The 22,135-nt window shown below is 46.1% G+C and overlaps 1 protein-coding gene across 4 annotated transcripts in view; it reads left to right on the top strand.

Moving 5' to 3' along the window:
• ADD2 (adducin 2) overlaps nt 1-21,155 on the top strand; it is a 102,901-nt gene extending 81,746 nt beyond the window's left edge. For 3 of the 4 annotated variants that reach the window (XM_043603607.1, XM_043603610.1, XM_043603608.1), the window contains exons 11-16: nt 3,298-3,555; nt 4,518-4,637; nt 5,531-5,620; nt 7,526-7,673; nt 9,349-9,474; nt 14,683-21,155. In XM_043603607.1, the coding sequence (XP_043459542.1) occupies nt 3,298-3,555; nt 4,518-4,637; nt 5,531-5,620; nt 7,526-7,673; nt 9,349-9,474; nt 14,683-14,987 (1,047 nt within the window). In that variant the 3' untranslated portion in view covers nt 14,988-21,155. The remainder of the gene's footprint in view (nt 1-3,297; nt 3,556-4,517; nt 4,638-5,530; nt 5,621-7,525; nt 7,674-9,348; nt 9,475-14,682) is intronic. The other variant, XM_043603609.1, reaches the window with a different exon arrangement.
• Nucleotides 21,156-22,135: the final 980 nt, after the last annotated feature.

Here is a 22,135-nt window from a genome sequence, read left to right as displayed (position 1 = left end):
AGGGGCTAACAGTTTAGTTGATGATACAACCTATAAACAGGGGACAATTGAAGAATAAGAGGAAAGCATGCACCATGAGGTACTGGTTGCAGGAAGAGACTATAACATTGATTGCTCAGAGAAGTGAAGGATGAAACCTATCCTTAGACCGTTTCTATATCTAATTCATGTTCCCCTCCTCATTGCTACTACCTTGGACCCTCTTTATTGTGTCCAGGCCATTGTGATAATTAATCTTTTTCCCCTTGCCTCCAGTCCCTCCAAACCATCTCCACATTATTATGAGACTGACCATGAGGGCCACGTTATAATGATGAAAAATACAATCCACACTGAAAATATAATTCCCATTAACATTCGTGTGCCGAGTAATCCATGCCTAAGTAAAGCACCAGAGCCAGAAAGTTTCATACAGGAATTCTTTCAAATCTTTAAGAAACAGACAATTCTTGTGCCATCTTAAACTGTTTCAGAGGATGAAAACAGGACACAAAACCATAATGATCATAATACATTCAGACCAGTCTTTGAGTTGATGAAAAATGCTTTCTGAACACTAGCAGATAGTATGTGGCATAACATTGAATAATAATACCTAATAACCAAGTGAAGGCTCATTCCTAGTATTCAAGGATGGTTTAATATTATAAATCTTTTAAATGTATTTTATGATATTAATGAGTCAAAGGATAAAAACCTTTTGGTCATTTTAGTATCAGAAGTTATTTGATAAAAATATATCGACTTATAAATATAGCTGTTAAGACAGGAGGACATTTAACATGATAAAATAAATCATGGTAAAACACTAGAAGTAGAAGTAAAAGTATTTCCATTAAATTTTGAAACAAAACAATGATTCTTGCTGTCAGCACTTTTAATATTGTTCTAGAATAATATTGGACCTCAATCTAAAATGGGAGGCATAAAAATAAAATATTGAAAAGGAAACAAATTTACTATTAAAAAAAATTTTTAATGTTTATTTTTGAGAGAAAGAGAAACACAGTACAAGAGGTGGAGGGGCAGAGAGAGAGAGACACAGAATCTGAAATAGGCTCCATGGGGCTCGAACTCCCAAACTGTGAGATCATGACCTGAGCCAAAGTTGTATGCTTAACCAACTGAGCCACCCAGCTGCCCCCAAAATTACTATTTTTTATAGATAGTATGGTTAAATGTATAAATATACTTATTTCAGGGTTGTTTATAATATTTTGAAAATGACAAAGTATCTACCACTATTCGTTAGATAAATTATGATATATTCATTCATTGGCATATTCTGTAGCTGTTTAAAGGTTTCTGTGTGGGAGTGCTGATGCACAGGAGCACTTGTACCCCAATGTTTATAGAAGCACTTTCAACAATAGCCAAATTGTGGAAAGAGCCTAAATATCCATCAACTGACAAATAGATAAAGAAGTTGTGGTTTATATACACAATGGAGTACTATGTGGCAATGAGAAAGAATGAAATATGGCCCTTTGTAGCAATGTGGATGGAACTGGAGAGTGTTATGCTAAGTGCAATAAGTCATATGGAGAAAGACAGATACCATATGTTTTCACTCTTATGTGGATCCTGAGAAACTTAAGATCATGGGGGAGGGGAAGGAAAAAAAAGTTAGGAAGGGAGCCAAACCATAAGAGACTCTTAAAAACTGAGAATAAACTGAAGGTTGATGGGGGGTGAGAGGGAGGGGAAAGTGGGTGATGGACATTGAGGAGGACACCTGTTGGGATGACCACTGGGTGTTGTATGGAAACCAATTTGACAACAAATTTCATATTTAAAAAAAAGGTTTCTGGGGCACCTGGGTGGCTCAGTCGGTTGAGCGTCCGACTTCGGCTCAGGTCATGATCTCATGGTCCATGAGTTCCAGCCCCGCGTCGGGCTCTGTGCTGATGGCTCAGAGCCTGGAGCCCGTTTCAGATTCTGTGTCTCCCTCTCTCTCTGACCCTCCCCCATTCATGCTTTGTCTCTCTCTGTCTCAAAAATAAATAAATGTTAAAAAAAAAATTAAAAAAAAAAGGTTTCTGTGTGTTTATAGGTTCAATAACATGAAAAAAAATCTCCAAAAACACATTGATAAGCTAGAAAAGCAGCTTATAAAGCTGTTTATGCAGTATGGTCCCATTTATATACTATTTTATATATGTTATATATAATTACTGTATGTATTCTATAGTTATATATTATGTATATACTTACATATGTGTATTTGTGTGTGTGTGTGTGTGTGTGTGTGTGTGTGTTTGTGTGTGTGTGTTTACAGAGACAGCCACAAATATTTTTATTAGTTTTCTCTGGGGATGAGATTTTTATATAAAACCCACTTTTTTCTTTCTTTTTTTAATGTTTATTTATTTTGAGAGAGAGAGAGAGCAGGGGAGGGGCAGAGACAAAGAGGGAGAGAGAGTCCCAAACAGGTTCCACACTGTCCGCTCAGAGCCTGATGCAGGGCTCGAGCTCATGAACCAGGAAATCATGACCTGAGTTGAAATCAAGAGTCAGATGCTTAACCAACTGAGCCCCCAAGACATCCCCCCCCCATTTTTCTTTATGTTTTTCCATATTGCCTGATTTTTCTAGATAGGTCTATATTTTCTTTACAATCATAAAAATATCTTAATGCCTCTTTAATTTAAAAAAATAAAGGAAGAAGGTAGGCAAAGTCAAGAAATTATTGCTTCAGAAGCTGCCAAGCAAGATGACTGAATGTTCTCACCAATCATCACTCATTTCCACCTTGGGATATGGTCTTGCTTAGAAGCAGGGATGTTTTTGAGTCCGATTTTGGAGTTCTAAGAAGGAAATAGTTAAGAAGCCTTGGAGTCGAGAAAATGAGGGTTGACTTTAGAATCATCTGGGAGGCTTTCAGAAATCCTGCATCCCAGACTGCACCACTGTCCATGGAAATCAGCAGCTCTGAGGGGCCCAGGCACCAGCATTTTTAAGGCTCCCAAGTGATCCCAAAGTGTGGCCAGGGTTGAGAACCACTGGGGTAGATGAAAAATTGGGGCACATTAGAGTAAGGAGCCCTGTCTAGGATTCTAGGGATTTTCTCAGCTCTAATCAGAGGGCTTGTTGGGGTGAAGGGAGGAAGATGTTGGGGGATCAGGATGAGGGAGCAATTCTGAAACACAAAAAAGGAACAGCAAGGCCTATGTTGCATTACGGAGATTTTGGTTTAAACAGAATCCCTTAGAGAGAAGGGACAAGTGTGTGTGGGATATGTGCGTGGAGGCCATTTTCCCCACAGTAAGTGATTCTTTCTATTTCTGTCTTGTTTAGGGTTACAGAACAGGCTACACATACCGCTATCCCTTTGTTCAAGAGAAAACCAAACACAAAAGTGAGGTGGAGATTCCAGCCACCGTCACAGCCTTCGTGTTTGAGGAGGATGGGGTCCCAATGCCTGCCTTGCGGCAGCATGCCCAAAAACAGCAGAAGGAGAAGACCCGTTGGCTCAACACGCCCAATACCTACCTACGGGTCAACGTGGCTGACGAGGTGCAGAGGAGCATGGGCAGCCCCCGGCCCAAGACCACAGTAAGGAGATCAGGAGGGAGGGTGCCTGGCTACCTCTGTGGGCTAGACAGCTTTAAAGGGGGAACAGAACAAATATCCCCAGGTCTGGGTTATTACAGTTTCCCTTTAGGGCTTCCTATTGGGCATCTGGGAGCAGCTGCTCATGCCCACAAAATCTCTGGCCACCTTGTTGCACCTCTGCATTGAGATTTTGGGGCCTGAGGAGCAGATTTCTCCAGGGCACAGCTGGACCTCACTCTCAACAGCACACAACCTAGGAGCAATTGGTTTTTGCTTCTTGCTCCCCCATGCAGAGGGGGCTTCTGCAAAGTTCATGGCCATCCAACATTTGGACTGTACATCTGATATAAACCCAAGAGGCAAGTGGGATATTAATTTCTATTACGTAGTCTTCTCCTTCCCCACCCCTCTTCTCTCTCTGTCCTCCTCTCTCTCTCTTTCTCTTTCTCTTTCTCTCTCCCCCTCCCTTTCTCTCTGTCTCTCTCTCTCTCTCTCTCTCACACACACACACACACACACACAAATACACATACATACACATCCACTCTTAATTTGATTTTTCATTAACATTAAAGTAACTAGCAGCCAAATAGAATAGCTCTTCATAAAAAAAAAATGAAGCCCTGCAAATTAAAAAATCATTAAATCCTTTGATTCTGAAGCTCAAGTGGCTACCTGTTTCTCAAAGCTGGTTGTCAAGGTTCTGAGCCCTAGTCTCCAGTGCTCTTTATGACTAACTATTGACCTGAGGGACCTTCTTTGACAGCTGGGTCGTTTGTTACCCATGTCTCTTCTGGGAAACAGACAGACATGAAAGAGACCCAAGAAGAGAGAACATCTTTATGTAGGCCTGCTGACCTTCCGTGTAGGCCACATGGCCCAGATCTCAGGGGGTGAGCCATGGGGGAGGACATGGTGACTTTATTCCTTTGCCTTACCCACCTGGCCTTGTGTGTGTTCAGTGGATGAAGGCTGATGAAGTGGAGAAATCCAGCAGTGGCATGCCAATACGGATCGAAAACCCAAACCAATTTGTGCCTCTCTATACCGACCCCCAAGAAGTGCTGGACATGCGGAACAAGGTAAGGTGGGAGCTGCTTGCCTTGCCATCGCTTCTCCCACAAGCAGGGAGCAGTCTCAGGTCTCACAAACGTGAGATGAGTTCCCAGGGTGCACCTGTCTTAACACCCCAGATGCCTCTTGTGGGGAAGAAGCTACTATTCATTGGCCATACTCTAGCGCTGTGCTCACTCCTGTACTTATGTGGTCCTAAATAACCCTCAGACACAGATACTTGCTTGAGACATTAGATATGTCTAAGAAACCTGCCCACAAATTGAGTTTTTACGAATTTTATGCTATTTTTCTTTTGGCTCATTTTTAAAATTTCAAAATCTTTTCTGTTTATTTCTCGACCTTTGCTTTATAGTTCACTCACTCATATTTCTCATGTTACTTTAAGAACTTAAGTTGTAGTAGACCACCCCCAAAAGGTAAAATCACAGAATGGTGATTTAATGTGTGGTTCAAGGACCCTCTGCAGTGCTTGTTTAAAATGCAGATTCCACGGCCAATCCCCTGTTCCTCCCCACAGACAGATTCAGATTCAGTGGTTGTGGGGTGGCCCCGGGAATCTGTTATATTAAAGAAATTTCTCAGGGGCTTCGATAAAACATGAGGACCTCCTTCAAGGGGCTACTATGCCTTGTTCACCTCTTAAAATGACCTCCTCAGAGTGCATGAGAATCTGGTATTTTACATAAACTACTCATTCACCCTGAAGCAGACATGGAGACTGTCTCTTCAAGGCACACACTGTGTTAGAGGAGACAGGCCCCCACCCCACTGGAAGGACCTTTGTAGACCCTAGTCACGGAACACGATGGACACCAGTATGCCTTCCAAATGCTCCCTCCCAAACTCCACACCGTGACACTGAACAGCAAGCTCACTCTCCCCTTCCCTTGCCACACAGATTCGAGAACAAAACCGACAAGATGTGAAGTCAGCGGGGCCTCAATCCCAGCTCCTGGCGAGCGTCATCGCTGAGAAGAGTCGAAGCCCGGTACAGCAGAGGCTGCCCCTGTCTGGAGGGGAAACGTGTTTGCCTTCTGGGTCTTCAGTGCCTGGGGCTGGGCAGCAGGACCCCTGAGTCCTCATGCCCACCTTCCCCCATGATTCGGGGTGCTGGTGCTCTTGCTGCAAGACGGATGCTGTGAGGACCAGGGACAGTGTCTAATTGCTCTCTCTGGGTACTGGGCAGGGGAGCCTGGCCTGCCCCAGGAGGGATGCTAACTTCCATGCCTTACCCATGGAACTCCACTCTGCCCTCTATTGGTATCCTGCAAGTGGGCATCACAGGAGTGTGGCTGGTGACTCCCAGCTGCTCCAGGCCCGCCTGCCCTGAGCGTTTCTGGCCTCTGTGCGTGGATATGGCATCATCAGGCCATAGCGCTGGGAAGATGCTCATGTGCTCACAGAGGGAAGGCATGTATATAAGGACTGGTGCTCAGTTAGGGGCAGTTAGTTGCCCACACAAACCCACATAGAGTTAGAAAGTATAAAGTTGTTTCCATGCCTGAGATAAGACAGTGTTTTACTAGTGCTTAGCAAAAAGGGTGAAGATCATAATTCTGGCTTGTGTTGAAAATCATTGTTACTCATTGCAAGGTAGCAGTGGGCATGGCATATTCCTTAGTGGTAAGAAGGGGGAAAATACAGGAACTGTTCCCCTCTGCAGAGTGAATTGAGATAGTTTAGATCAGGCTGCAGCCCACAAGGTGGGTGCCCATGCCAGGAGGCGTGAAGGTTATGTCATTGCAACAGCACGGTCACCCACCTCCACTGGCCAGGATGAGGAACACCCAATGTGCCACAGGAGCAAGGATAGAAACACCCCATGATACTGGCGTGGTGGTGGTGATAGTTCGGTACAGTGAGCAAAACTGTTAAAAACTCTGAGATTTACACCATGTTCTTGGAATCCCTTTTTTTGGGGGATCCTGGTCTTGGATTCTCTCTTGAACTCTGTGATTCCTTAAGATAAGCCAATGCTGCTTCTCTTTTGGAAGATGCCCAAGGCCCATTGTCAGAGGACCTGGTAGGCCAGGGGAGGTGGCCTGGAGTGTGTGGTGTGGCCCAGCTGTTGTGGGCTCACCTCCCGAGTTTCACACTCTGACTCCTCCTCAGCTTCCAAGCACTGCATTCTCAAAGGTCACAATGAAGATGCCAAATTAGGAGAAAGGGCTATGGGGTCTGAATTTTAGACCTTGTCATGGGCTAGAGAGGTCAAAGGATTCCTGAAGCTCACACAAGGTCCAGCCAATGAGCCCCCCAGGAATTGTTGCCACTGTCCCCCAGGGACCTGCAGTACAGGCAGGTTGAAGATCTGAGATTCAGGACCTTGGCCTCCTTGTAATTTATGACTGTGTGCAAAACAGGACTAACTATTTGGACTGAGAACACTGAAGCCATTGTGTGTTTTGCATTTGACTTACTGCTGTGTGCTGTGGCTTGTGCTGCTGTCGGGGGGTGGGAGGAGGGTGTAGTGGGGAATGGCTGGCATGAAGCTGGCTTGAGCCAACGCTTTGCTTGCCGGCTTTTGGCTAACTGACTTTGGGCTGCCAACTGTATTTGCATAGTGATGGCTTGCAAGCATCCACAGGAGGGATTGCAATAAACGTGTGTCTTCCTTCTGCTTGGGAGCATCCTTTGATTTTATTTCTAGGGCAGAGGGTGGACTCCCTGCATTTACCCAGGTAGTTGCAAAGAACCCAGGTTTGGGGGTGAGGTAGCCGTGGGGAGGAATGAACAACCCCTACCCAGAGGCCCTGAGCTGTTTCCAAGGAGCTGCATGCCACGCTGCCCCTAGCAAGACCGCTGGCAGCCACATGAGTCTGAAAGGAAGCTTGGGCCTGGGCCCCAACCACGGCATTCAGAGAGCAACACACACTCTGTGGTTAACTTTCAGTCTACAGAGAGCCAGCTGATGTCCAAGGGCGATGCGGATACCAAAGACGACTCAGAGGAGACTGTGCCCAACCCCTTCAGCCAACTCACTGACCAGGAGCTGGAGGAGTACAAGAAGGAGGTGGAGAGGAAGAAACTAGAACTTGACGGTAAATAACCCTGGCTCCCTAGTGCTTCAGGATCTCCCAGGGTGGAGGGAGAGCTGGGGGCACCCAGAGAGGCAGCAGAGCCGCCAGCCATTCACTCCCACCAGTACCCCTGTGACCCATGCCTCTGCTTGGCAGGGCCCACGGGGCTCCAGCTAGCCTTCATTTGCTCTCACTCTCAATCTTCACTTGCTTCTCTCCCTCCTCTCTCATATCCTCAGTTTGCCCTTCCTGCCCCATAAACCAGCATAATGCTATTAGTTACAGAATGGTCCTCATTGCTCAGCGCCTAATGGTGACGGCGACACAGTGTTGCCACGACCTTGTCTGAGCCTCTCACCTGGGTATAAAGGAGTTAATCCTTGCACAGTACTTAGAACAGTGCCTTTAAGGGGCGCCTGGGTGGCTCAGTTGGTTAAGTGTCAGACTTCAGCTCAAGTCATGATCTCATGGCTCGTGGGTTCAAGCCCCCCGTCCAACGCCCCCCCCCCATTGAACCCCCCGTCAAGCTCCTCATCCAGCCCCACATCCAGCCCTGCATGGACAGCTTCAGATTCTGTTTCCCTCTCCCAATGAGCCCTGCGTCAGGCTTGGTGCTGACAGCTCAGCCTGGAGCCTGCTTCGGATTCTGTGTCTCCCTCTCCCTCCCTCCCTCCTTCTCTCTCTCTGCCCCTCCCCTGCTTGTGTGCATGCTCTCTCTCTCTCTCTCAAAAATCAATAAATATTTTAAAAAGAAAAAGAACATTACTGATTTCTTAAAAAAAAAAAAAAAAAAAAAAAAGAACAGTGCCTGTAAGTATGGTTTAGGTCAGATAAACATTAGGTATGATAAGGTAATTATAACAGTGATATTTATTAATCTATAAAATTATTATTCCTTCTTTATTTCAGAATCTTTAGTCAAGCTCATTTCTCCATGTTGACTCCCAAATATTCACATTCATGATAGCCTGTGGGCTCTCACTCATGCCTTTGTCCCTTCCTGGCACAGTTTCCCCTCTCAGCTAGCCTGATCCAGACTTCCATCTCCAGCCCCTCTCCAGCTAAAAAGCCCTCTCTGTCCCTCTCCACCGCACCACCCCCCCCACTTTGAGCTATCCCTTCTCTTTGTTTCAAGAGCACTTGGGGTCTGAGACACAGAAGAATTCAGCTCCTGGTTTAGCCCACTAGGCGAGGCTTTTATTCCCTCAGGGCAGAGTCTTCTTCCACAACCCCCTCCCCACCCAGAGTCAGTCATCCTCCTGGGCACAAAGCACACACTAGAAAAACCCTTGCTAGCTTGCTTGGAATTCTAATATGACAATTGAAAAAGTAGATAGAAAACGTGGTGCTTTACATCCCTAGGGGTTATTTGGGTTGAACATGAAAATTAGATAAATGATACATAAGCTACATGTAAACAAATCACAGGCAGGAAGCCTGCAGCCTTGAGGTCCACATCAGGGCTAGCGTTCCACTGGCAGATGCGCTTGGGTGGAGGAAACAAGACAGGAGTCTGACTCCTCCCATTTGCCTCCCCCAGAATGTAGCAGAGATTTTAAAAAGGTTGGGGGAAGGAGCTAACTTCAGCCCGGAGAAATGAGGACCAGCTAGAAGAAAGCATTTTTGTAAATGTTTTCTCTCTGCCTACCTCTCCTCTGTTTGATCCCTAACCTGAGGTGGTTTCCTGTATTTTCAGGAGAGAAAGAAACCACTGCAGAGGAGCCTGGCTCCCCTGTAAGGTCTGCACCTGCTTCTCCAGCACAGAGTCCAGCAAAGTCAGAGACGAAGAGCCCCCTGGTCTCTCCCTCCAAGTCTTTAGACGGTGAGTGCAATGTGCAGCTGGGAGGGAGAAGGCATGTCCACAGCCCGGAAAGGGGTCTGTGTGAAAGGCAGGGCAGGGGTGCACACTGCAGGGACCCTGCCTTTAAACAGGTGTTGAAAAGCTACCCCAAAAGCTTTCTGATCTGCCATTTCTAGGGAATCTGAAATAGGGATTACCAAATGTAACCTTGTTTCATTCACAACCTGTGATAACACAGTTTACAATTTAAGTGCCTGTCTGAGCAGTGATGAGTGAGTTAATGATTGGCCCACAGCCTTTTCACCACTAACTCAGACTGGCTGATGGGTCTTTCTAGATGCACCAGCCCAGTGCTCAAACTGTAATGTGCGTAGGGATCATCAGGATCTTGTTAAAATGAAAACTCTGTTGCAGTAGGTCTAGGGTGGGACCCAAGACCATATATTTCCAACAAGCTCCCGGGTAAGGCTGATGATGTCATTCTCAACCTTTGGAATCTCAACACTGGAATTACATGGGGAACTTTGAAAATCCTGACGTCGGCCTGGGTTCCCACCACAGCACTCCCAGTAGTTCTCAGCTAAATGGGCTAGGGGTAGGTTAGAGAAGAGTGCACTGGAGTTTTAAGATCTCTCCAGATAAACCTAATGTGTAGCCCAGGCTGAGAAACACTTAATTAGATACTAGTTTAGACAATTAATGTCTAGGCCCAACTCAACCACTAACTAATAATAACTGCTAATTTTAGAAAATCAGATAATCTCTGGGCTTCAGTTTCCTTATCTGTCAAATGAGACTACTAATATTTTCCCTTTTAAAGGTTCTTATACATATAAGGGAAGTTGTCGATGGAAGAGAGTACACTTTGAAAGAATAAGAACGTTTAAATGTAAGATCTAATTGTGATAATGATTAATAATATACATATGGTAGATAATGATGTTATTATAGTCTATACCACCTAGATCAGAAAAGTGTCCTTAATGAGCTTCTGGAATCACTCTGGGGCATGAACACTCCTCCCCTGGGTCCCTTGAGCCCTCACCAGGGAAGGCTGTACCGCCAAGCCGGGCTTGGTGGACTGATGAGATCTTCTCCCTCCTGGGTCGAATGACCACATGTGTGGATGCTGCTAGAATCCCCTAAGCCCTGAGCTTCCTCCAGAGGTGAATTGCTGCCTTGAGTGCAGTCCCAGCATTGCCAGAGGAAACCCATCTGCTTGTGGCCAGAGCTCCAAGTGGATGTCCCCTGCCTGTTTGTGTTCATTGTGTCTCATCATGGTGTTGTCAACCTGTCTCCACAATGTCTTCCTTTCTCTTCCCATTTGTGCCTTCATCAAAGGACTTTCCTCCGATTCTGAATACTTGTCTCTGTAGTAAGTATAGAGAGGCCATTTACTAACTCACTCCAACACTTGCAATGGGGGAGGGAGGACTTTTTCAAAAGAAATGTGTTTCTCCCCATCTTTTTCTATGGCAACTCTGCCTTCAGGAGGTTCCTGGCTACAAAATTCAAGGCCAAGTCCATATGTGCTATGCATGGGCTAGGCCTCACTCTAGGATATACACACACAGGATGCACTCATGCACAAACACACACTTGTACTCACACAGGGCATACCACCCAGAAGCAACAAGCCTGCATAGTGAAAGGGCAGTGGGGCTGGCTCCTGGGCACTCCCTTTGAGGGAATGCTTATGCCGTCAGGAGCACATCTGCATCCCTGTTCCTAATACGTGGCCCCTCCAAGGAGCTCATGACCTCTTCTAGGGTTGTGGCCCAGAGCCTGAATGGCCTTGGGACCAACTGCCTTATGGAGATGTTTAGAGCACCTGACCTGAATGACCATGTCTTTGTCATCCCTTGGGGCATGTGCACCAACTGCAGGAGGGAAATCCAAGCTGGAGAGGAGGCTTATGGAAGCAGTGGGACAAAGGCTAGTAATTCCATTTCAGCTCCTGGGAGCTCCTTGGAGCAATCTCTGCTGTTCAGGGGGACAGAGGGCGGGAGGAGAGGTGTATGACAGGTGGGATAACTGCTTACCCACCCCTGACATCATTCCCACTGGTAGCATGATTCCTGCCCTCTCTGGTCCAAATTTGAGCCCTCACAGAGAGGCATACCCTGGTTGAATTGTTGGAAAAGTCAAGGTCTTCCCTGAAGACTCTTCCTGTAGCACAGACAGAGCCAACTCTGCATGACGAGGCCAGAGTTGTAGCTGCCTCAAGTGACCGATGTGAAGCAGGGCTGGGTGGACATGGCCAGGTGGCCCAATAGCTTGCCTGGCTCCCCAGGGCAGACAGGGCTGACCCTCTCCTCTACGTGTGCACTTTCACATTTAGCTCATCCATTGGATCAGGGCTGGTTTTTCTCCATTTGTCATCATGCATCACCATGCTCTCAAATGCTCTGGTGCTGAGTCACCTTGGTGTCCCTCCTCATCTGTTTACTACCCCATTGGCTTCCCTGAAGGAGACTCTTGCAAACCCTCTTCCTCCACACTGGTCATCTCTGTCATTGCCTTCTCTTTGACTGGCTCCTGACTGTCCCTGTCCCTACTGACTCCATCCCCCAGTAAACTTGCAGGAAGCACTGGCTGTGCCTGCCAAGAAATAGCCCTATATTCAACACCATCACTTACTGATTTCACCATCTAAATAAGTTACTTAAAAACCTTGCAGAATTTGGGGGGGGGGGGGTGGGCGGGGAGTGTGCCTAACACAAATCTTGCCCTTCCTGACTCATAGTGTTGTTATTGGGATAAAATTTGCAAATGAATACCAAAGGGCCTTATGATGTGCTTACGTGAATGAGTTCTCATTATGTACTATGTTCCCAGGATTGTGGGAGAAAATACAGGCTTGCTGTTTTAAGCCACTAAGTTGGGATGGGGCGGGGGGTGGGGGGTGTTATACAGCAATAGATAATTATTAAATCATGATGCATAATAAGAGCTGGTTTTATAGAAATTAGTTGTTTTGTGTGCTGACTAGACTCGCCTGGATGGTTCTGCTCCATTCATGTTCACTGGGGCTGCAGTCATCTGGGAGCTTGATTAAACTAGAATTTCCAAGATGGTGCACTCTTGTCAATAGCTGGAAGACTGGGTTCAGCTGGGGACACTGGGATGGCTGGTCTTCTGTCTCTCTCTCTTTCTGTTTCTCTCTTTCTCTCTCTGTGTCTCTCTGTCTCCATGTGGTTGTAGGGCCTTTCCATGTGGCCTCTCCATGTGTGTTTCCATTATAGTAGTCAGATTTTATTACATAGTGGCTCAGGGCTTCCCAAAATCTAAAAGCAAGAAATTCTAGGCCTTCTTAAGTCTTCAGCCTGTAGCTGGCTCAGTGGCACTTCCTCATCATTCTGTTGGTCACTGTGAGCCACAGAGCCAGCCAGATTCATTTTGGGAGGGGACCATGCCCAACTGTGTCTTCTTAAAAAAGGTAAATGACATACGCAAGTGTAAAATGGATATATTGACAATAGGTTTAGAAAAGGACAAGATCATTGCCAAATGTCAAGGGAGGCTTTAGCCACACAAGAGGGTTTATGAGGCCAACTAGCAGGTGAAGTGAGGAGAGGAGAGTGGACAGAAAGAAGGTTGTGTCTAGGCAAGTTTCAAGTCTATTGCCAGGTGATGATGATGGGAACACATGGTGCAAGGGAAGGGGAGTGAGGACCATTGAAGTAAAGGGAATTAGAGAATTTAGTAGCTGGATGATGACAGGACATGGGCCACAGATAGTAGAAGGATAGGAGGCCAAGGTGCTGGATACTAAGAGAAAGACAGTCCTTAGAAGTCATCTGAAAGAGGATGTTGACTTGCCCAGAGAATTTCAGAAGTTATAAAAGATCTCATTATAAGAGTCTGCCCATAGTCAAACTAACCCATTCTGACTGTCCCCAAATTTACACTCATCTGTCCCATCTTCCATGCAACCATACATTTCTCCAGTCTTTACCCCTGTCAAAAACCCTTGTCTTTTCATGAAACTTCTATCCTCACCTATTTCTTCTGTAAGTCATACCAGTTATACCTCACCCATTACTCACATTCCCAGAGTTGAGCATGCCCAGTGTGAGATCTCACACACCCACACTCACACAACTCACACAGTTCACTCACTGACACCAACACTCACACACCACACCCACACACTCATTCACAAACACACACATATACTCAAACTCAACTCACACACACATATACAGCTCACCACACATTTACACACTTACAAACACACACACACACACACACACACACACACACACACGCTTATCACTCATATACTCCTCTTAGTTTCACATAGTGAAAAGAACACAAGAACGGGTGTCAGGAGACTGAGGTCTGCCCACTTTTACTACTTTACTCAGTTTTCATTTCTGTAAAATGGGGAGGAGCTGAGTTAGATGATCTTTAAATTCCTTTCTACTTTTCAAAGTGGTTTTATAATTTCCCCTCCTCCCTCCCCATCCAGGCATTCCAAAGCTTGAGTGGAAATGGGATGGGGGGTGGGGAGGAGAAAGGGAGGCAGGTGGGCCGGGGGGCTTATTTTCTGGGATCTGAGCAGCTCTGGCCTTAAACATGGCGGCAATCTAAACATGTTCCCTCCAGGTGGCCACTAGAATGAGCCGACCATGCATCTTCCCCTTCATCTTCCCCTTCGGTTAATCCTTTTATCTTGGAAATACAGGGTCCGTGTCCCTCAGGGATTCCATTCTCCCTCTGCCTTCCCTTCTGTGCCTCCTGGGAAGATATTCTCCTTTTTTCCCAAAGTTCTTCTCAGGTACAGAAAAGGAAATGGCTATAAAAACATGTAATTTCCATGTTAACTAATTGGAATTTAAATAAAAATTTAAAAAATGTAATTTCCATATTTTCACTGAGGAAACTGAAATAGTTACAATTCTTAGCTTCCCCTTCTGAGTCATGAGTGTCACTGCTCTCCCCTTTCCTATAGCCTGAGTCTGTCTCTTCATTTTGTGCCTAGAAAAGTTCTCAACTTGGTCCTCACTGAGCCCCCTGCCACATTTGGACATCATTACCTTATTTACATTTGTAGACAATAGCCCAGAGTAACAGACCTGCCAACCCCCTGCAATGCCAGCCTGTCTCTCCTGTTGCTCTACACTTATTTTACAGAATTATTTAGAAATGGTTCTGTTAACCCCAGGTAGAAACCGTCACCTGAAATTGAAATCTTATGGGTCATGTCTTTTGATCTTTTTCTAGAAGGTGCTAAGACAGAAACAAGCAAAGCCACCACAGAGCCTGAAACAACGCAGCCAGAAGGAGTGGTGGTCAACGGGAAGGAGGAAGAACAGACCGCAGAGGAAATTCTCAGCAAGGGCTTGAGCCAGATGACCACCAATGCTGACACAGATGTTGATACCTCTAAGGACAAAACTGAGTCGGTCACCAGCGGCCCCATGTCCCCAGAGGGCTCACCTTCCAAGTCTCCCTCCAAAAAGAAGAAGAAATTCCGAACCCCGTCCTTCCTGAAAAAGAGCAAAAAGAAGGAGAAAGTGGAGTCCTGATTGGTAGCATTCTCATCTGCACCCTCTCTCTCCACCCCTTCCCTTCTCCCAACTTTGTCCCTAGAAGCACAGGGCCAACGAAGGATAGAATAGGACCCTGGATCACACTCTGAGGGGGAACTTAGAGATCACCCAACCAACCCCTCATTTTACAATTGCCCCAGAGAAATCAGGTGACTTTCCCAAGGTCACACAGCTAGTTAGTGGCAGAGCCAGCACTAGAATTCGGGTCTCCTGGCCCCTAGTCCAGTGCTTTTTCCACTATATAACACTGCCTAGTTGTGGGCCGCCTTTGTGAGGTTGCTGCCCACCAATCTGAGCCCAGGGCAGAAGGCCAGAGTGGGCTGCAAGCTCGCACAGCCTCAGACCAAATCAGACAGGTCAAGGCTTCCCCTGAGAAAGGTCCTTTTCCTTGCGGGAATCCAATCTCCTGCTGATGGAGCTGTCACAGTTTAGAAATCTCTCTTTCCCACAGGGTCCTTGCTCTGCTGCTCACAGTAACCAGACAAATTGACCTGTTCCCTCCACCAGAAGTTAATCTTTGTTCCCAAGGGCTGATGGCTTAGCTCATGCTTCCCCAACCACTAACCCTGAGCTTTCTTCATGGAACCTCCTGAATGACAGACGGATGAAGAATTGTAAGAGCGGGCAGACGTGAGGGCAAGCCAAGTCAGCCACAGGATTCGAGTAGTTTAATCAATATAAGAAGCCAGGAACTCGGCCCATTTGAATCGTGCATCTCAGGCGCTTCAAAACTAAAACCAAATTTAGCTTAGAGAAAAGTTGTCTCATGCTCAGGGCAGAAATTTGGGGAAATTTAGATCCTCCTTTGGCTTTGGGTTGTACAAGGAGGATCAAAACAACACAGGAAATGCTATGCCTTTCTAGCTTTGCATGACACACGGAGCAATGTGGCTCTACCTGTTTCACTCCTACCTGGCAGTCAGGTGTCCCCTGACTTTCCCGCAAACCTGGAACCTGGCTCACACACTGGAACTGGCATCTTACCCTTGGCTCCTTTGAGTTCCGACTCAGTCACTCTGGGTCCAGCAGAGGAGAGTGAGATGAGCCCTTCAAGATTAAGTCTCTTGAATCATCTAGGAGAGAAATCAGCTTGAGTGTCCTCACCCTGTCACTATCTGTCCATCCTGGGGCCTAGTAAGAGCTATGGCTTTCGTTGTAAATGCCAGCACTACCTTTTCATATCCTTCCATGGGACATCGAGTAATAAGCGTTGTTGGCTCCTAAAAAATAGACAATCCATTCTCTTTATAGCACAGTGTCTTCAAAGAGTATTTTTCCTTTTTGTCCTGATGATTGTGAAAGTACTTTTGAAAGTTCTTAATCATCGTTTTCCACTTTGGGGCACTTACTTTCTATGTATAGACACTGTGCAGCCTTTACATTCGTTGCACCCTTTGACCATCACAATAATCCTGTGATGTGGGTGAGGTATTCCCATTTTATGATTAAGGAAACTGAGCCCCAAAAGGACAATTGACTTGCTCAGGTGATGTGGCTAGAAAGATCAGAGCGTGGATTTGAGCCCAGCTCAGTCTGAGTCCAGAGCCTTGTTCTTAACAGTTGATGATGATTAGAAAACTTGAATCCCCAAGGATGGTTGTTTTAGTCCAGGACCCATTTCTGTGACTGGTCTCCACTGTGTAATGTCAGCAGTTGACATGAAAGCAGAAAACTACCCGTGTTCTCCCTCATCAATACACGTTAAGTTCCCAATAAACGTGGATTGTGGTGAGGCCAATGTGGACCTCCAACAAAGGAGAGGCAGGAGCCGTCTGGTTGGGCCGGAGTATAGTTGGGCTATTTCTTAAGAAGGAAGGAAACTGACACCTGACTAAGGAGAACCCAGTGCTGCATCTCTCTAGTCAGATTCCTAACTGCTCCCCCACCCTCTACTTCGTTCTACTTTCTGATTGGATCTTGTGATGGGCAAGCCAATGGTCAAGGGCATGTATGCCTCAGAAAAAGTCTGTGATGTGGGAAATGCCTTCAAAAGCCAATCCTCTGATGCCTTCTTTAAAAAAATAGATTTCACATTCATTCATTTATCCCTCACCATCTTTGTTGAGCACCCACTAAGCATCAGGCATTATGCTGTCATTAAAAGGAAATAATCATTGTAGCTAGAATAATCAGCAGGAAACAATGTTAGGAGTGGAGACGACATAACCGTTGACACAGCTTTTTGTGTTCAAGTGGTTGTAGCTCAGAGATGATGTTGATTTGACTCTGCATTCAACAAATTCTCTTTATTCCCTTTACAACAATGAGGCCTCATAGGTGAAAATGCCAGAGCCTTGCTGGAGCATCATCCTTGGAATTTATGCCATGGGTCCACCTTACATTTATCCATTTTCTCATTCCTCATACATTCAAACAAAACAGCAGACCTGAAAGCAAAACATAGTCTCTGCCCACAGGAAGTTTTTAAGTGTAGGAGGCATGTAGACAAGTTACCAAAAGGGCAAGAGGGCAGAGATGGCATAAGGAAGTAATGATTTACTATCTTCTGGACCAGAGAAACTTTCCTGAAAGATGTGATGATTAAGTTAGGTTTTCAGACAAAGAGGAATTCTCCAGGAAGACAAAAGGGTTGTTCGAATATTCCTGATGAGGGAAAAGCATGTGCAAAGGCATGGAAGTGCAAGGCTCCATGACAGGTCCACTGAGTGATATAGTAATGCCAGAGCATAAAGTGTGAGGGGGTGGGAGGCTTTGTTTTATAGGTGGGAAGGGCTGGATCAGAGAGAAACCTGTAGAAAATGTGCAACTAGATTTTATCATGTAGGGTGTTTGGAGTTGCTGATGGCTTACAGTCAGGATGTCATAATCAAGCTTGAATTTTACAAAAATCTCTTTGGCGGCTGGGTGAAGAATGGCCTGGAGAGGAGGAGAGCAGTGAAGGCACAGGAGATCTTAAAATGAGGCCTTTCTGAAATGTCAGCACTGAAACGTTCTTGGTGGCCTGCCTTACCTACATTTTCCTTTATAGCATATAGCATGCTTCTGGCACAGAATTTTACTTCCCTAAAATTCTTTGGATAAAGCATCTTAGAGATTTTCAACAAGGAGAGGGAAATATTCAAAGAGCTAATCCCTGGTGCAGTTTGCAGGTCTATTTTGCCTTAGTGCAGAATTGCTACAAGAGCTTTTGAGTCATTCTGCCAATTTCTTCCTCCCTTGTATGCGCAGGAGGTGGGGCCCTTAGCTCTAGGCTTAAGGTGGTGCACTGGGTGCTATTGCAGGGGACATGCAATCCAAAAAAACCCAGAGGTTTTTAGAGGAGAGGCCATTTTCTTTGGATTTGGATAAAAGTTGGCTGAAAACTTTTACCAGTATCCTTCTGGAGAAAATGCATCTATGGGGAGCTCAGAATGGGTAGGCGGTAGGTTCATTTCTAGTGAAGCCACTGGTCATGAATCTGCCACAGAAAGGGATGAGAAAACACGAGCCAGTCTGCAGTGTTATGGATGGCTGAGCTGGGCAGTGGGAGGTTTTGAGGCTGTTTCCATGGGAAGACAGACTGGAGTGAGGTCAGGAGGCAGGAGACAGTTACAGAGAGACAAATTGGCTCCAGTGACTCTCTGTGCGCTGATGGCTGGCACCCAGCAGTGATGTGGGAGAACTGTCCACACAGTGTGGCCTTTCTCAAACTTTGCAAAAAGCTCTGCTAAGAGGCAAGCCTCCAGCCCAGATCTGTGCTCCAAAAGGGCCTCCTGGCCTGTAGTGACCCAACTATCTGACTTTGTCCAGGTTACACACAGATTAAAAATAGCCTCCCTCAACAGTGCTGTAATGAAAATAGGGTTCTTCCTCTGCAGACAGAGAAGTTCTTCTTAAGGGACTTGCAGGGATTTGGATGAGCACCCTGGTCTAGTAAGAGCCCCACTAAAAACATTGCTCTCATACTATGGATTTATGTATACTGAGCCTTGAATCCTGCTCCCAGTGTCTAATGCACTGTCACTCCTGAATGTGGCAAGGCAGTCATTCAGAAGTCATTCGGCACCATTATAACAGGGCTATCACTCTTGTCAACATGTGGAGAAGCACTGTAAGGCCACTTCTCTGGTTACCATGGATTTGAAAGAACCATTCACCCAACACCACGATTTACTTCTGAAAGCTGAAAAGATCAAAAAGAAATTTGGAATTTTCCATGGAGGTATCCATGGGGGTGGATATACACATAGTCTCCCATTGGCCTGTAGGCCATCTTTTGCACAAGTGTATTTTATATGTTCTAGTTCCAGGCCAAGAGTATTCAGTTTTTGTTGAACAAATGAGAAAACATACAGTCCTTACTCGTTTTCCTTACACAGGTCAGCATAAGCCCTTGAATTGGTTGGTACAGTTGCTGTTGACTCTCTGAGCTTAGAGGAAAACAGGTCTTGTATTTTCTCTCACCACTTGAGTCTAAGCAAACTCTCAAAGACAATAACATTCAAAGAGTCTCAGAAGAAATTAGGGAGGAGGTAAATCCACTCCCACAGAAAACACAGGGCACCCCCACAATTGTTCCCCATCTGTTCCAAAAGGGATGATTCAATGTGAAAAGTCAGAGGCCTGAACTGACCGATGAAATATGCTCATTGGTTATTTCTCTGTTGCAATCCCACTTGTGCCACAATATGAAAGAGCAGACACAGTAGAGTGATTATTGCCAAATGCCCTGTCTAGCCAACCTATCCACTTGGATGTGGCATACTTTTTGCCAGAAATAAAAGCATAGGTAGAGCCCTGTCACCAGGGCACATCCAACCCTCTTGAGCCTCTCAGTGAGAAGCCACCCTCACCCAGGAATCAACGTGGGCATTTCAGGTGGGGTGTCCTTCTTTAGTGGAGAAATTTCCTTTCACCATTTTATATAGATAGGTTACTCTCTTTAGGAACAATTAGAATCTCCAGTTGAGGGTTTTCTTAAAAATATGGAAGTGATGGTTCATATTGGTTCGTACTTGGGTTTTGCCAAATCGATGTTTGGTGCCATTTGCCTTCAAGGTGTCCCCAAAAGTTGGGTCATTGCTATGAGAAATTAGACCTGAAGATGGAGGAGAACTGGTCACAGTCACTGACACAGGGGACACAGGTGTGGCTGGAGGCCGAGCCTCAGTAGCTTTCCCCGTGGGGCAGCTTCTCTTCTCACCCACTGGTTCCCAAGGGGCAGGAAGAGGCCGTCTGCAATATGGCAAGTCCCTACCTCTAAGTAGCTTAGAGAAAACATTGTGAGGGTTTGGGGTGGTGGGAGAACTATAGAAAACCCCCCAAACTGTTCTCATCTCCAGCAGATCATCTCGTATAACTCTTTTTAAGTGAATCAAAGGAGGACAACAGTTGGACCAAGGATGGAGGGGTCACATTTAAATACATCAAAACTCTTATAAAACGGGACTGTATTTTGGGGACCTCTGCCCCCACATTTCAACCCCACCTCATGCCTGCCAGGCCTGCTTTGATCTCCGTGGTCCAGCCCACCTTTAAATTCCTGCCATCTATGCTACAGCCGAGTCCAGCACTGTGTTCATCCCTCTCCCAGGAAGACTCAAGTGGGGAGGGCGTCCAGGGCCTGGGCTCACCTGGCTGAGTGTGCGGGGGTCTAGGTAGAGAGTGCCGTGTTCTCTAAAGCCGTGGATGGTTTCAGTGAAATGTCTGTGTCTGACAATCGTCTTCCCTTGTACATGCATTGTCTGTGTTTAGCTTTTCCTAGTATTGTGAAGTCTCAAATAGGGGTTCCATGTAAATACTCTTTCTGCTACTGAAAATGCCAGCCCCCTGGATCATGCATCATTCCCACAAACGGTTTTGCCTTTACGCTAACACTTTTTGAGCCACTGATGTGCAGATTGATGATTAGTTTCTTGGGCTTTTATTTTGCAATTTTATATATATATAATACACACATATATAATATATATATATATATATATTTATGGGTTGGTTTTGTATAGTTTTCTGTTTGAATCTCTGAGCACCAAAGCTGCCCTTGGATTTTCAAGAGAACTTTCCAAAGCCACTTCCTGAGGCCCCCCACTCCCTCTCTGCTTTGGTGTTTGTGGTGCTGGGTGGCATCTCTGCCCATGAATTTCTGTATGTATGTGCTGTTATCTCACCTGCAGATATTACCCTAGTAAATCTACCGTGCTTGGCTTCCCAGTGTGTGACCCATCTCTGTCGGCCACCCAGCTTGCCCTGCTCTCAGGAGAGTAGAAGCCAGAGAGGGGGTCCATGTAGAGGAACATCCAGCCACACAGGAAACTCCCATTTTTGAAACCATTCCTCACACATGTGAATAATTGAGTTCTGGCTGGGGAGGGAGGTAATAGAGTAAAATACTGTAGGCTTCTAAGAAGGGAAAGGCCATGTGGATTTGCAAACAGCTTGTGGAGGAAGATCAGTTTAGATGGGCTGGGGTACAGGAGAGGGATACAAAAACATGTGGATGGTCCCCATGGGTTGCAGATTCATGGGCTGGAATGCAAAGAAGTGTCAGGCCAGAATCAGTGGGCTGGGGAGAGCTGAGAGGTCACCCAGAGGGTGAAAGGGGAATAGAGATCCTAGGGAAGAGAAAGATGAAAGAGACCATTCGCCCCATCCCTGCTCCTCTCTACTTACATAAGGAGCCCAGGATTTGTTGAAGGTCCACACACATATAGGTCAGGCATTGTGTCTCACATGTAGCACCTCATTTAAACCCCATAAAACCCAAAAGGCAGTCCTATTATTACCTACTTTACAGATGAGGAGCCGGCTCTGAAATGAGGTTTTCATGGGCCACAGGTTTGTATGTGGTGAAGCCCAAATTCAAACCGAGGTCTTCTAGGTAAGCAAGCCCTTAATCTTTCCACCACTTCCCACTAACCAACCAAGTGTCCTGAGCAAATCTCCCCATCCCCATCGTCACTCCCAGGCCCACTACTTCCTGGTGGGCCTGTGTCCCCAGTGCTGCCTCTTATACCCAAAGCTCCCACGGGTTCCTATGGACCTAGCACAGCCCTGCCCCAAGGCCATCAGTGTCTTCTCTCCTGAAGTCCCCAAGGAGACCACCTGCATGCCATGTGACACACAGCTGTGCGCACCACTCAGGCCAAGAAGCACAGCCAGTGTGCCCACACCATCTTATAGAGCTT

The sequence above is a fragment of the Prionailurus bengalensis genome, chromosome A3, assembly GCF_016509475.1.
Source record: "Prionailurus bengalensis isolate Pbe53 chromosome A3, Fcat_Pben_1.1_paternal_pri, whole genome shotgun sequence".
NCBI classification, from domain to species: domain Eukaryota; kingdom Metazoa; phylum Chordata; class Mammalia; order Carnivora; family Felidae; genus Prionailurus; species Prionailurus bengalensis.
The sequence above is the reverse complement of the archived record's forward strand: the minus strand, read 5'-3'. Positions and strand labels throughout refer to the sequence as shown.